This window comes from Cygnus atratus, chromosome 2 (genome assembly GCF_013377495.2).
Source record: "Cygnus atratus isolate AKBS03 ecotype Queensland, Australia chromosome 2, CAtr_DNAZoo_HiC_assembly, whole genome shotgun sequence".
In the NCBI taxonomy this organism is placed as follows: domain Eukaryota; kingdom Metazoa; phylum Chordata; class Aves; order Anseriformes; family Anatidae; genus Cygnus; species Cygnus atratus.
In genome coordinates, this window is record NC_066363.1 from 71,173,839 (window position 1) to 71,189,121 (window position 15,283).

At 38.6% G+C, this 15,283-nt stretch overlaps 1 protein-coding gene across 3 annotated transcripts; it reads left to right on the forward strand.

Annotated features, from left to right (window-relative positions):
• Positions 1-1,786: 1,786 nt before the first annotated feature.
• Positions 1,787-14,134, forward strand: OTULIN (OTU deubiquitinase with linear linkage specificity). Of its 3 annotated transcripts, XM_050709267.1 has the most exons (9): positions 1,787-1,884; positions 2,010-2,039; positions 2,831-3,163; positions 6,008-6,084; positions 6,921-7,015; positions 8,237-8,380; positions 10,751-10,876; positions 12,178-12,447; positions 13,706-14,134. In XM_050709267.1, the coding sequence occupies exons 1-9, from the start codon at positions 1,802-1,804 to the stop codon at positions 13,898-13,900; spliced, it is 1,353 nt and encodes a 450-aa protein (XP_050565224.1). In that variant the 5' UTR covers positions 1,787-1,801; the 3' UTR covers positions 13,901-14,134. The 3 variants fall into 3 exon arrangements, with proteins under 3 accessions (XP_050565224.1, XP_050565225.1, XP_035416266.1); XM_050709268.1 differs by lacking the exon at positions 2,010-2,039 and having other exon boundaries at positions 1,859-1,904; positions 2,835-3,163; XM_035560373.2 differs by lacking the exon at positions 1,787-1,884 and having other exon boundaries at positions 1,900-2,039.
• The last annotated feature ends 1,149 nt before the right edge of the window (positions 14,135-15,283 follow it).

The window sequence follows — 15,283 nt, forward strand, 5'->3', positions numbered from 1 at the left end:
GTTACTTCCAGATACTGTGTACCTATGCTAAACCTAAAAATACCTTTGCTAAGATAACAAATGTAATACGTTGTTGACAAGAGGCAGAAACCTTATGCTTAGTATTTTACGTAAAGACTGAATTGACAAATATTCTCTTGAATGACCTTTATCAATTCAACTACAGAACGTACCTAGTTTGAAGATTATTAACTTTTTCCAGTTGTTTTTGTGGGGGGAGCATTAGGTGGAGAGAGTGGACTTTTCTGTTGAATTTATTTATTCAGCCAGTGATTACATTTGGATTTTTTTTTTTCAATTAATGCAAACACAAAGTTTTATCAGGAACATGACTACTTTGGGGATTTAATTTTTTAATTTTTGTCTTTTTGTGATGAAGAGAAAAGAAAAAGTTATAATTGACATAAATCACATCTGTAAGTAGATAAATACTAAGTGCAAAATAAATTCAAGACTTATAAGACAGGCAACTGTAATGACTCTTAAATGCTACTGAATATAGATTATTTTCATTAAAGGAACACGGGAAATGGGTACATTTCAAGTGGACTAGCTTTTGGAAGAGGAGTAATTCTCAAATGCCCAATGTGAAACAAGAATGCGTTATGAGTCAAAGCAGCAGGTCAAACAGTTGTTCAAAGAAAAGCATTTTTCAAAGGAGATATCATTGTCAAGAGCAATCCAGCACAGATTTAATCTGGGAAAAGAAGAGAAGTGATTCAAAAAAAAAAAAGGTAATGCTTTTTTTTTTTTTTTTCCCTCAAACATTCATGATAGTTCTTTGTGTCTCAAGAATAAAAGAAACAGATTTTTTTTTTACAGAAATGTCCATCAGTTTTATGTAACTTAAAAATGAGTAACATCGCAAATTGCTTGTTATTGTCATTTTGTCTTTCTATAAGTCTTAATTACTACCTAACCTCCTGTCAGAATGCTTGTGGTTATTTTTCCCCAGTCTTAGCATAGCTTAGCATTACACAGAGAATGTATATTCATGTGAGGGAAAATGAATTGCTGAAAGATGAATACTTTTTTTTTTTTTTTTTCCTGGCATCTTCAGTCCTGATTTCAAGGTGAAGTGCCTCCAAAATGCTCACTTAAATGGACTTTTTTCTACCAAAGGTGGTCCTTTCGGGACCCAGGAGTTGGACTCGATGATCCTTTTGGTTTCCTTCCAACATGAGATATTCTATGAATCTATGATTTTTCTACTTTTTTACTGTTCTGGATATTACTTGTTTTTAATAGTATTGGGTATCCTTAACTGAGTAACATGTATTTTAACTTTGAAAGGTTTATTTTTTAACTTGCTCAGCAGCGCTCTAAGGCCAAGGATTTCTTGTATTTTACAGCTTTGTGTGAGAGAGGATCGTTAAAAACACACCTTAAAATCAAGGTCTAGGCTTGAATCAATGTGGTGATTATTTATTTGTTTGTTTGTTTGTTTGTTTATTTATTTATTTTCTGGAGCAGGTGCTTCCTGCCTCTGACAAACTCCATATGATGGCTGTCACCTGTGCATTATGTTTTACAGTGCTGGCATTTTACAGGGGGCATCTGACAACTGGAAAGCAGCTCCCCCATGTATTTAAAATAATCTATTGCTGTAAGCAAGGATTGAGGGTTTCATGTAAATCCTTTTACTTCTTGTAACTGCAAGCCTTTTCGTTTTACACTTTATTGGAAGGGGAGGAGAGGAAGCCCCTACACCCCGTGACGGACGGATTCCCAGCAGTTACCCTCTACTCCCTCACAGGGCCACGGCCATCTTCGCGGCCGGCCACACAGCGCGGGGGCGCGCATGCGCCGGAGTCCCGTGCGGGCTCTCCGCATGACGCCGGACCAGCGGCGCTGGGCCGGAAGATGGCGGCGGTCGGGACGGAAGCGGCGGTGGAGCGGGCCCGGTGCGGGCGGCGGCGGTCGCTGTAGGCGGGCGGTTGGGTCGCGGCCGGCCCCGCGGCCATGAGCGGCGGGCGGGCGGCGGCCTCCTGCCCTCCGCGGGGCTCCGGGCGGCTCCGCGGCCGTGGGGCGCCGGGAAGGTGAGGAGGGGCCGGCCGCCGTGCCGGGGGTGGCGGCGGAAAGAAAGGGGCGTGAGGGCACGGCGGCGGGGGGAAGGAGAGGCTGTGGCGGGGGGGCTGTGAGCTGGGCGCGGAAGGACTTACATAAACTATTAAGTATAGCGGCTGGTGATGGCAGGTCGGGGGTGTCCGCCGCGCGAATTTGGTAACTGCACACCAACCCTCCTTTTTGCGGGGGGGGGGCACGTAACAATTTGACATAAATACTTGTGAGGGCACATCCTGAGCCTTTGGAGAACTTATTAGAAGGTGTCACAGGAGCTTATTTCACAGCGGTTTGGGAAATATTCTGGGGTAAACAGCCAGCACTGGTTTTTGCATTGCACCGGGGTTATTGCTTAATACGGCGTTTCACAGAGCACCGCCTGAGTTTGTCAACGTGCTCCTCTTGCAAGACTGATCCTTGTTTCATTGGGATTTCTGTTAATTATCAAGTGTTCAGGTGATAGCGTCCCTTGGGGAAAACAAGTGTTCAGTCAGGGCACTAGTCCTAGCGCAGGTAGTTTTTGAGGAACTGGCACAGAACTGCTTCAGTGAGAACTGATCGCCTCCTCCTGCGGAGAGGAGTTTGGAAATAGTTTGGGTACTGTTAACTTTACCAAGCTCTTCTGGATTTTGCTCCTCCTTTTAGATAATTTAAGTAACATCTGAATGTCCAGAGTATAAGTTAACTATTGAAATATTGCAACTTTCTTAAAACATGTGCTTTTGCTCTACCACGAGAGATTCACGTATGTCTGCATTCTTCAAAGCCAGGATAACTTTCAGGGATGGATGACAGAGCCACTCAGCCATTCTGCCAGGGCAGAACAGCTGCAGAAAAAGAGTACTGCGATACAGATGATGAAGCATGAAAAGGAAGCTGGTGTTCCTTCTAATGAATTTGGCTCAGCAAACGCAGTTACTGAGCAGAAAGGGCAATCTACAGAGGAAATGAGAAAAGAGTACATATACAGAAGTACTGGGGGACCTGAGGAGACAAATAGGATTACATCGCTTGCGACAGATGAGGATGCTTCAAGAAATTGTGAAATATATTTACCTGTGTCTTGTAATCCTTCAGCAATGGAGATATCTCTGGACAGGTGAGAATTTTTTTAATATAGAATCTTTTTCCCATAAAAAAGGGTACTATCACTTTATGAAATTTTGCTAAGAAATTCACTTTCAGAGGTTCCAGTGAGTTGGTGTAATCAGTCTAAATGTCAAATCTTGAAATTTATGAAGGCCACCTTCACCCTTCGGCCAGATGGCTTGTTTTAATCTTTGTATTTTTTTTAGTGCTTTTTAGTCTTTCCCTATCTAAGGGAATAATTGATCCAGTACTAAGTTCTTTGAGGGTAGAAACTGTAAAAATTAAAGGTGGGTACTCTGGCAGCTTGTTTTTAATGTTGCAGACACTTTGCCAGGTGTAGTGCTGATAACAGGAGAAGACTTTTTTAATCCTAATGCTTTAACCACTGCTTGTTTTCTGTAATAGTGAAGACTGTATTTTGTTCCTGACTCCTCCTGTTGTTTCACTTAATGTGTTTATAGCTTTATTCAGAAATCAAACTGTTTTTGTAAGTCTCTTGCCTTACAAGAAGTAAGGCTGAAGTCAAAGATGTAAGTTTATTCCAAACTTTTTTCATTCTCATTTTTTCATTTTTTTTCATTCAATTGTTCTTTTCCATCTGTTATTTTCACTACTGTCAAATATTGTGAAGATTAATGGGAAAGGGTTTAGTTTCTGTGTTCTTGGTTCCACAAGTTTACTTAACTGAATAATCACTAGGCTAGAACAATGCAAAGAAGTGTGCTCTTCTCTGAAATGAAAGTGTCTGTGCAGATGGATTGCACCTCTTAGCTACCTTCATTTCACAACAGCTCGGGTAAATTGCAGTGCTTTGTTTATGCTGGGTGTTAGCTGTCAAGTAAACTGCTAATGTTGTTATGTTATCAACTCCCAGAAAGAAAACAGTATCATCTGCAGGAGGAAACATCACACTGCTAATTTGACATCAAACTTCTTTGACCTTACTCAGTTTACCAAGATGAGCACTGTTTTCTCTTAGTAATCTAAACGTATTCAAGACTGTATCCCAGAGCAATGCTCCCCCCAGTCCCATTGGATTCCTTCTAGAAGCAGGTTCATGCTCAGAGGATGAGGTTGTTGCATTATATTTTAAATATTTCTTACTGCATTTAGCCTGTGTATAAGCTAGGCTAGGGATCACTCTTGTTGTTGAGTAACAAGTTCTTATTTTTTCATTGTGTTTTCAAGGTTATCAAGTATTCTTGAAACTCTTCACAAGCATTGTTGGCCCTAAATTTCTGGTGAGAAATGAGATCAGGTGTAGAAATTAAGGTTTGCCCAATGCCACACTGTAACAAGGATAAGGACTTTGGATATGTATCTCTGAGACTTCTCAGCAGATAGTGGTCTTTTATGGGGGACTACATCTATTGTTTCTGTTTTTAATTTATAGTTTTTTAGTATTGTTACACATCAGATTTCAAGCATCCAGGATGCTGTTTGAGCATCCAGGAAACCCAGCTTGAAAGTTGAAGATTGGAAATTTGAGTAAAAACTAAACTGCACCTTCACAGGACTGCACTGTAGGTGACAGTTTCCTGGTATCAACCTATATTTCCCTTTATGTTGAACGTTTTTCTTGTTCTCGAGGGAAATATATGCAAATGGGTTAGGAACGTTACTTTTTTTTTTCCCTTTCGTAAAAAAGCTAATTTGGATATAAAGAAAAGGAAACGCAGAGCCGTAATTTACCAATGTATTATTTAAACTTTAATGAGAGTAACTTACCATCTGGCTACACACAGCCAGTCCTTATGGTTTTCCGAACTGCTTGTCCTCCTTCCATTGTGTAAGATGAGGCAGGGTCACTGCCTTTATTTCTTTCTTGTCTTTTGCAGGCAAACTGGGGTTTTGAGTAACATGTTAGAAATCACCAGTAGTAGTGGGCAACGAATAATAATCTTACACTTTTTTTGCACATGTACTTTCTCCAAAATACAAGCTTTCAATATAACCTTCTCCAATTAGTGGTAAGTCTAAATGAATTAGTAATATGTTTGGTGATACACTTTTTTCCAAGTATTTTAGCTGTGAAACTGATTTTCAAAAGTTTATTTATTAGGTGTTATTATTGTCCAATCAAGTTTAGAGGAGTGTGTGATTTACTGTCTTTTTTTCTTGAATGCTGCATGGGCCTCCATTCCTTACAGTAATGGTCACAGCTCAGATTTGAGATCTCTTCTTGATAACACTGGGTTGTGCACAGAAACCATGTGCTTTCAGGCCATCTTTTCCTCCTTTGTGGTTGTAACTTGAGTTCTGAGTATGTGCATATAGGTTCACATGGAGACTCTTAACTCTTAAGACAGCATACTTCGACCAAAAAGCAAAAGCTGGTATTACAGCAGAAACGTTTGCCTGGTTGTGAATTTTGTTTCAAGTTGGTACCATTCAAACCAGCTGAAGATAGCCAGCTGCTGTTTATCGTGATGTTCTGTTGCATATTCTGCTCGTTATTAGGCATGTTGTTCAGCCCCTGTGGAATAGAGATATAAAGCTCATGTGGGTAATATGTTTTTAGTTGCATGCACAGGTTGCAGTATTCATGTATACAGATTAATAAGGCATTTTGGCTTTTATTGTTTGCTAATTTGTAAAAAGTACAATTATAAAGGGGCTTTAGCACTCTGTCGTCTCCATACAACCAGCAGAAGAGCAATTCAGACAGTTTCATTACTACCATTGGTGTTATAAATAAGAGTTTTCTGCAAATGTGTAAGATGGAAATCAAATGAAATTGATATAGTACTTGGAGAAAGACATAAGTGTTTGCCTGTGGTGATAAAGAGGGGTAAAAGGTAAGTGACTACAAGATTTGTGCTGTTACATGACGTATGTGTCAATTTTATTGCAGTGAGGAGGACATGTATCGCGATGCAGAAGAAATAGAGAGAGAGAAAATACTACTTGTTTGCAAGACAAGCTCTTCAGGTATGTTTGAACGTTGTGTGGCATTTCAATTACAGCATTACAATTAACTGTAGCATTAATTTATAACGATTCAAGACCTTCATTTCCAGTGACTTTTGTGCATGGATGTCTGTGCAATAGAAGTTACTTATCGTGACTGATTACATTGTACACTTTTAATTCACAAAAAGATCACTTTTACGCAAATCTAGTTGTTCTTTGTATATATTTTTTGTTTCTATTGTTACTTTACGAGAGAATGTGAATCCTTTGGAAAGCGGTGATACAGCCTATGTTATGACTGTTGTGTTTGAGAATTACTGATTTATATACATTATAGAAGCATCTGTTGTTGGGCACCCCTGATAACCTTACTCCTATTTGTTTAGGTGCAAAGGCTGTTGGGATTCCAAGAGAACCATATTTTTTTCTTCCCAGCATATTCAGGAAGACCTGTTGTCTTTCTTCCTTATAGTCTGGCTTCTGAAAGAAGAGGAGAAATTTCTGTTGAACATTTTTTTTCCTCTGATTTCTCTGCTAAGATGATGAAGAGTATCTTAATAATTTCTCTCTTTGCCAGTTAGTATTTTTGGAAGACAGGAGCAGAGTGTTCTCTGTTTTGTTGAACTAAATCCTTCTTTTTGTTCACTTGTCATTCTCAGAGCAAATGGCTTTTTTTTCTGGCTACAATACTAATAGCTACATAGTAGTTATAAGTTATGCTGCCAGTCTCTTTGTGCACCAAGGTGACTTCAAAGGGATAGCATGTATTTAGAAGTCCAAGTCATAATGCTTTTTCTATGTTGTTCTGTTTCACAGTTCTCCTCAGTGTAATCTTGTCTATTCTATATTGACAGAATATAAACCAAGTGTTGCACCTGAAATGGATATCATGGAGTATTGCAGAAAAGAATGGAGAGGAAATACACCAGTAGCGAAAAGGATGAGAAAAGTATAAGTTCTACTTTCTTACTTTTATTGGGCTTTTTGTTTGTATTTCTATGTTTCATAGATGGTTTCCTCTGCAAAAGACCTTTAAAACAGGAAATGCAACAGCAATATTTTTCAGTGTCTAGTCGTAGAAGTGGCTAACAACTGGAAGATGGTTTTGTTCATACTTGTTCAAATGGTATTTTTGACAAGGATACTCATGGTAATATTAAAATAAAAACCCTAGACTGTTCTTCATTACTGTTTTCAACTTAAATTTGGTTTATTGCTGTGAAATGATAATCACAAGGACTATTGAGATGGCAGAGCAGTTGGCCAAAATTTTTTGCAGAAGGAAAGTAACTGAAGTAGGTGAATGACTTGATTTTTAAGATGGGGAGCTGATGAGGATCAGGCTTTTTCTTTTAATTTTTCCTGAATCTCTTTTTCTGTAAGTTTTGGACATTTTTTAATTAATTTTGAGCTGGAATGTTATAAAATAAAGAAGACTGGTTTTGGTGTTCTTTTCTTTGTTTGAAATGGGGTTGGGTGGGGAACTTAGCGGTATGTATGAATTAACCTGAAATACTTTGTGTAAGTCAAAATATCCATGTGTCATCTTCAAGAGGTTAGTAAGAATAGAGATGTAGAGCTCTGTAAATGAGCTGTAGAGACATATTAAGCTTCAGAATTTGCATTTCAATGTTGCGCCCTGTTACGCATGTATGTCTGGGAACAGCAGGGAGGGGACAAATGTGCTGAGACGTGTCAAGGTATTTCAGTATAAACACAAATTTTCCCTAAGGCAAAAGCAAGCTACATGTGACATGTATTGGGTAAAATGGCATAAACTACTGCTGAAACTTCTTGTAAGCATGCTGTGTGTTTAGGTTTACTTTCTTGTGCGTGTGTTTGGATTTTATTTGAAATCTAAGTAGGCTAGCTACCTACATTTCAAAGATGTTTCTGCAGTGTAGTCAAATAAATGCCAAACCAATTATCTACTTCAGTTTCATTGGTTTCTCGTTTGTTATTCAGCAGAGCTAAAAGCAAAAAAAAGCATAGTTTGATATAAAAGCATATGAACTTTCAAAACATTTAGTAGATTAAATCTTTTTTAAAATATTTTCATTTGGATGTTCCTACTCTAATACATTTTACGATACCAGTGCCTTGAAATATCTTGGTACCTTGAATTGTTTAATTAATGCTTTCATGTTATTTGGATTTTGTGTTTTCCTAGGGATATGAAGCAGTTGCTCAGAAATTTGCATCAATAAGGAGAGTACGTGGTGATAACTATTGTGCTCTCAGAGCAACTCTCTTCCAGGCACTAAGTCAAGCTACTCAGCTACCAACCTGGCTGCAGAGTGAGGATTTTACCAAGGTATGTGTCAAACAGATCTTCTGACAGTAGGGGTTGTTGGTTCTAACCTGTTGGATAATTTTAACATTTTATTTCTCTGTTACATGCTCACTCCTCAATATTGCTTAAACTGAGAAGTGGTAGTGTTCGGTTGTGTTGTAGATTTACAGCGATAGCTTCAACCTGGAATTGAGTCCAGGTCAACGTAGTTTCCAATGTATAATGAATGAATGTTGTTATGCTGACTGTAATGTAACTTGTCTTTATTTTGATTTCTTAGTGCGTGTAATACGGCAGTGAAAGGTTCCCCCTAAAACACCTGGCAGTAAAAAAAATTATAGAGAACTTATTCTAAGCACATCTGGAAAAACATCTTTTTAAAATTATCATGTATTTTTGTGTGCCATAGATGTTCTCTCTAGAAATTGGATTAACAAATTGGATGCTGCAGGCTTTTCAGAACGTGTGTAACCTGTGTCTTAAATGTTACTTAAAATAAGTATATGAGCAACTCCAATCTGACATGAAGAATAGTCCTTCTGGAGCATTGATGGATAAACACAGTGTGTTTTGTTAAGAATAGAAGAAAAATATTCCAAAAATTGTCTTGTGTTAACAAAGTCTGTTGGTGCTAATTGAATATGGAAGAAACATGTAAGAAGCTGCCTATATGAAAGCAGCCTGCTTTAGGGGAGTAAGTTTCCGGTTACCCAGGTTGCTGCTAGAAATATAAATGATGAACCTCTGACACACTTGGTTGTAGGCCAGCGGTCAAGATCAAATGGTAATATTCTTATCGCTTATCACCTTTCTGTATAACTCTGTGCCATTTTAAAATTTCTTATTGTGATCATTATCTTTACAAAAATGTCAGATGTTTAATTACTGATAAAAATATTTATGTGAAATGTTTCATACTGCAGCAGCACATCGTAAAAAGTTTTCCTTTTTGTAAAATTATTCTCCTAACTGACAACTCTCTAGACACTGTCAAACTATAGAAGATAATTTCTCAGTGCTCTTTCAAAGAAGTTGCATACATTTTCATGTTCACCTATTTTGTTGTTGTGATTCACAGAAGGAGTGTCATACTATGGTAATTAACACCTTTTTGAAAAGGCATACAAGTTAATAAAAAGGCACTGATTAAGATAAGCTGTTAATGCATCAAAGGCAGTAGCAGAGGGCATGTAAGAGAAACATGTGGTGACAGCTAGCAATACAACACCTTTTAAAAAAAATATGACAATGGTGTTTAGATTCATGTGCACATACCTACCTATAGGAGTTGCTGGCAAATAATCTTAGATTTAGTTCCATGTATCAAATTAGTGTAGCACTGAGAAGGAATGGGGGGATTGCGTATCTGGCATTGAGTACTTGCTTGCCATTAAAGAGAACATACTATTAATTTGCAGTCTGGATAAAATGAAAACTGGCCGGTAATGACTGGTGGTATTCATGCTGCTCTAGCCAGACAGTTAATTTAATGTGAGGCACAAATTACTGTGCAAGCTCTAGCAGTGAAATGGTAACGCATAACAAATGAGGGCCAAAAACTGGGCATGCAACTGCCAACATTACACTCCTCTTGAAGCATAAAGCTCTTAAGTGAACAGGTGTAGCATGTGAGCAGTACAAAAGGCCGTTCTGGGGCTAAAGTATGATCTCATGCATCAACTAATCATAGAACATCTGAGTTGGAAGGGACCCACAAAAAGATCCTTGAGTCTAACTCCTAGGTCCCCAAAGGACCACCAAAAACCAAAAAATAAACATCAGACCATGTGTCTGAGAGCATTGTCCAAAAGCTTCTTGAACTCTGACAGGCTCAGTGCTGTGACCACATCCCTGGGGAGCCATCTTCAGGTTGTTCTTACAAGAAACCTTGTCCCATGGTGTTCTAATTAATGTTCCCTGAAAAAAAAAAAAAAAAAAAAAACAGTTTTCATGCTCTGGACTAAGCATTCAGAAAGAATTCTGGTTTATCTGGTGGATGTTATCACCTCTTTAGCCTCTTTTGCTTTTGGTTCAGGGAAACTTTCAGACACAGTCACTGTTTTCTGCTGTTGGAGTTTAAAAACCAACAAACCTTGAGTAACTTAAGGTAACTTTTTTTTTCTGTTGCTTATGTATTGCTTAGATGAGGGAATAGTAAGCAGTAGACCAGTATTCTGACCATTAGCCAGCAAGTACTATCTAGCCAGTTGTGTTCAGTTGTGGTCATAGCATCACATCTGTTCAGGAAAACATAAAACAGATCATTTTAAGGTGAAAAATATATTGTATAAAATCATTTAATATATATATTTATGTATATATTCATGTGTAAGGCAGTATTTATTTCAAGATTTTTTGACTTAAACTGCCTTTTCTTTTGTCTACTTCCAGCTTCCTGAGAACTTGTTGAGCAAATATGACTGGATCAAGCAGTGGCAGCTAAAACAGAAACTAGGCAGGAAGATGGGAGAAATAAGTGATGAAATAAAAGAATATTTAATGCTACTAAGGAAAAAGGTTGGAAAAGTACTTGTTTGTTCTTGGTCACTTGCAAATAAGAAAAATGGTTGTGTTGATAGTAGTGTATTACTTAGCCCCATTTTCCTTTCCCTGGCCCCCTGAAACTCTGGAATCTACATAAAACTCTTCAGTTGTTCATGTTTTAGTGCTTATGCATATTCTCTTTTTCAAAGACTTTTAAAGAATATTTTGAAGGCTGCATTCAAGCAGGTTGGAAATAAATGCTGTTTTGGATTAACAAGCAGAAGTAGCCAAGCACTACACGGCCTCTCTCAGAACAGGGAGAAAATATGATAAAGCTTGTGGCTTGAGATAAGAACAGGGGGATCTCTTGTCAACTGCTGTCATGGGCAAAACAGGCTCAGCATTGGGAAAATTAACTTATTGCCAATTAATAAGGGACTAGAGCAATGAGAACTAGAACCACCTTATTCCCATCCACCTCTTCCACCTCCCAGCCCAAGCGGCACTGGGGAATGGGGAATTGGGGCTGCGGTCAGTCCCTGATGCTTCATCTGTGCCGCTCCCTCACGGTCCCTCTCTGCCCCTGCTCCACGCGGGGTCCCTCCCACGGGATGCCGTTTCCCGAACTGAGCCTGCGGGGGCTGCCCACAGGCAGCAGCTCTTCAAGAGCTGCTCCCACATGGCTCTGTACCACGGGGTGTCCCTCCTGCACAGACCTAGGGGTCTGCAGGGCTTTTTCTCACTCCTCTCTCCCAGCTGCTGTTGCCCAGCAGGATTTTCCCTTTTTTCAATCTGCTCTTCCAGAGGCCCACCCAACATCGCTCCCTGGCTTGGCCCTGGCCAGCAGCGGGTCCCTTTTGGAGCTGGCTGGAGCTGGCTCTAATGTGACATGGGGCAGCTGCTGGGCTCTGCTCACAGAGGCCACCACTGCAGCCTCCCTTCTGCCAAAACCTTGCCACATGAACCCAATACAAATATGCATTCTGAATAACTGAAATGTAAAGAGTATGAAAAATGTAGGATTTATGACAGGAAACAAAGAGCCTGTTGCCTTTCTCTTTCGACAATGTGTTTTGCCACCTTGTAACGATTTCCAACCTTCCCCTGTTTTGCTCTTGTTAAGGACTAACACAAAAACAGACTAACCCAGCTTGACCTTGACAGAGCTACAGCTGTGGAAATACTCTAGAATGTTTTTTAAAAAGGTACAGAGCCTTTTTCAAGTTAAATTCTGAGTGCATATGCTCAACATCTGACAATTCACAAGTGGCTTTTTGCAGCTCCTGCACAGTGATGGCTATTGATACATGTTGTGTTTGTTTTTGTTTTTACAGTGGAAGTCTATAAGTGAAATCAAGGGTCCTATTGAGAAACAAGAAGCATGTGATAAATTGTTTAAAAATGAAGAGGAGGAGTACAGTCTGTATGAAGCTCTGAAATTTTTGATGCTTAACACGGCCATTGAGTTATACAATGATGATAAAAATGGAAGGAGAGTTCCTGTTTTCTCATGGTTACTGTTTGCACGGGATACATCCAGCAACCCTTGTCAGTTAATGCATAATCATTTGAATCAAATAGGTCACAGTGGAGGCCTTGAACAAGTAAGGAGAGAGTGTTCTTACAGTGTTATTTTTCTGCTTGGAATTTTCAGTGGTTTAAGAAATTGTCCAGCTTTTGTTAGTCTGATCTTTCATTAGAAAAAGTATAGTAGAACGGTTTGCTTTTACTAAGAATCTGTAAAGGTCTTTTAAATGCTGATTCTTCTGTGGCTGATGACATTGGGGTAAGTAACATCATGCTTTGGAAGTATGGTGTTTATTCATAGTAGCTATTGCCTTAGTCTCTTAATTGTTAATTTAGGTGTTTAAAAATATGATAAAAGCTAACACTCAAGTGATGAAGATCATGTGCAGTACATAGACTTGCTGGTTCTGATAAATTAATGGCACTTATTGCCTCATATGTTGCAGAAATGATATGCATATCACAAAAGCACCCCAGAACAAAACCTAGCAGTTAATGAGATGAATAGTCTTAAGGACTGTAGAAACATCTATTTTAAAAATCCACATGGTACATCAATTAAATTCAGTAGCTTAAAAACACTAAGAGCATGGGAGCATTATGTTTGATTTGTGTTTATTGGCTTAAAAATCTGGTAACCCTGGCATAGATGAGACAGGTTGCTACTACTGTTAAATTAGCTGATGACTTGCAAAGATGAAACTGCAGTGGTTTTTGTCAGCAGTGATGTTTTTGCTGTCCACTTTGGTCAGTAAGCAATGTTGTGTAATTCCATGCTGACTAAACTTATTTATTTTGGTAATATTTGTTGTTGTAAATTGTTATTTAGAACAGGGTACGCTTGTCACTGTAGTAGAGAAGATAGAGGAAGAAGCTGGAAAAATCTTCTGAATTCCCTTTGATATCTACAGGCCTTGTAAGGGCTTTCCATCTGCTGTTTATTGGCTAGAAATTCAGAGTACCCACTCTGAATTCCAAGTTCAGGGGGAAGGGTCATTGCCTGAAGCTGGTCCTTGTCTGGTTTATTGACTTAATGGCAGTAGGGAAATGGGATTCTCTGTATAAACCAGTGTTTCCTAAGGACTTGTATCTTACTGTGACATTTTTGCATCTGAAGAACTCTATGTTAAAGGCTTGTATCGTAGAGCTATCTGTGCACCAAGTTATGAATGGCTTTAATGATCAAGATACTGATCGAGAGGCGGTCACATACAGGCATTCACGTTTCTCGTATTTTAAAATGACATCTGATCAGTATTAGTATTTTTTATAAGCAATATCTTGTAAATCTATGTTCGATTTTACATGCCATATTTCTGCTTTTTTCCGATGTAGGTGGAAATGTTTCTCCTTGCTTATGCTCTGCAGTACACCATCCAAGTGTATCGACTGTATAAGTATAATACGGATGAGTTCATCACGCTTTATCCCAATGACCCAGAGGAGGACTGGCCTGTGGTGACTCTCATAACTGAAGATGACAGACATTATAATATTCCAGTCAGAATGTGCCAAGAAACTATGTTATAAGGAAGAGATTTTTAGCAGACACACCTGTGGTTATTGAGGTTTCCAGTGCTGTTTTGAAACAGGATGATAATGAAATCTGTGTTATTAAATCTGCAACAACTTGAAACCCTTGTTTTAGAAGTTTACATCTGAACTAAAATATCAGATTCCGTTCTAAGAATAAATGAGTAAAAATTTTGGAAGCATGGCTTGTTACCAAAAAAAAAAAAAAAAAAGTAAAAATACGGAAACTTCTGCAGTCTTGGTTTTTTTAATTTATTTTGAAGGGCTTACTCTGAATAGAAATGCAAAAGCTATAGACTTTCTTCTTTTAAGAAGATGCGTGAGGCTTTGTAGTAGGACATGAGCTGACTTGTGCTCTCCGAAGTAATGAGGAACTTTTCTAGACACTTAAATTCATCAGTAAGCTGACAGTGTCCTGACTGATTTTTGTAGTGCTGCACAGAAGCAATTTGTGTAAAACCTGGGTCTCGGGAAACAGTATAATTCTTTTGCAGTTGAAATTTTACATCTACCATGATTTTTATGCTGTAAGAGAGATGCTTATTTGAAGTTTCCTAATGCTTTCGGGGTTTTTCTAGACATGAATATTGCATTTAGAAGCCAGACATTTGTTACACTGAAAATGAAGAGCTTTTCCGCTTTCAGCCCCTAGAGAGGATCATGGCAGCAGGACTTGATGATAAAGCAGTATAGACCCTGTTTGTTAATAGGTGATGAATGCAAAACTGACACAGAATTCTGTCTTCAGTTACAATAGCTGACAGGAGATGACCACCACATGCCCGCTAACTTACATGTCTGTTAATGTTACTGTTTCTGTAATGTTAAGCTTTACTGGTAACTGCTGTGGAGAACATCAGGGTTTTAATTCACAAAGGCAGTGCTGTATGTGGAAGTAAATTTATGCTGTCACTTCTCCGCTTGTTGGAGGAGCAGGTGGGAGGTTCTATGTTTCTGCTTTCTGTGTTCAAAATTCTTTCAATTGAAAGAATACAGAATGTGTCAGGTGCTGGCATAGCTAAAAGAAATACAACCTTCACCTTAAAGTGGAAGTTCGCCCTACAGATGATTGTCGTACAAGAGTGAGGTTGATGTAATGCCAGTCATACACAGATCACCTGGCTTCTTTTGGAAGGTCTTACATAAAAGGGATAAGATTACAAAAGCTACTATTCATTCAACTATTCTGGAGGAAATGATATGCAAAACTTCAAAATCTTCTGGTTTTACTGAAAATTAGTGCATTAATTTTTATTTTATTGTGAAAGATAATGAGAAGGTACATTCACTGCATTCTAAAATGTTATTTAGATGCATCTTAATGTGGTCTGTCGTGTACTCAGTGTTGTATGTTACCTTCACCTTGTAAAACTAGTCTGG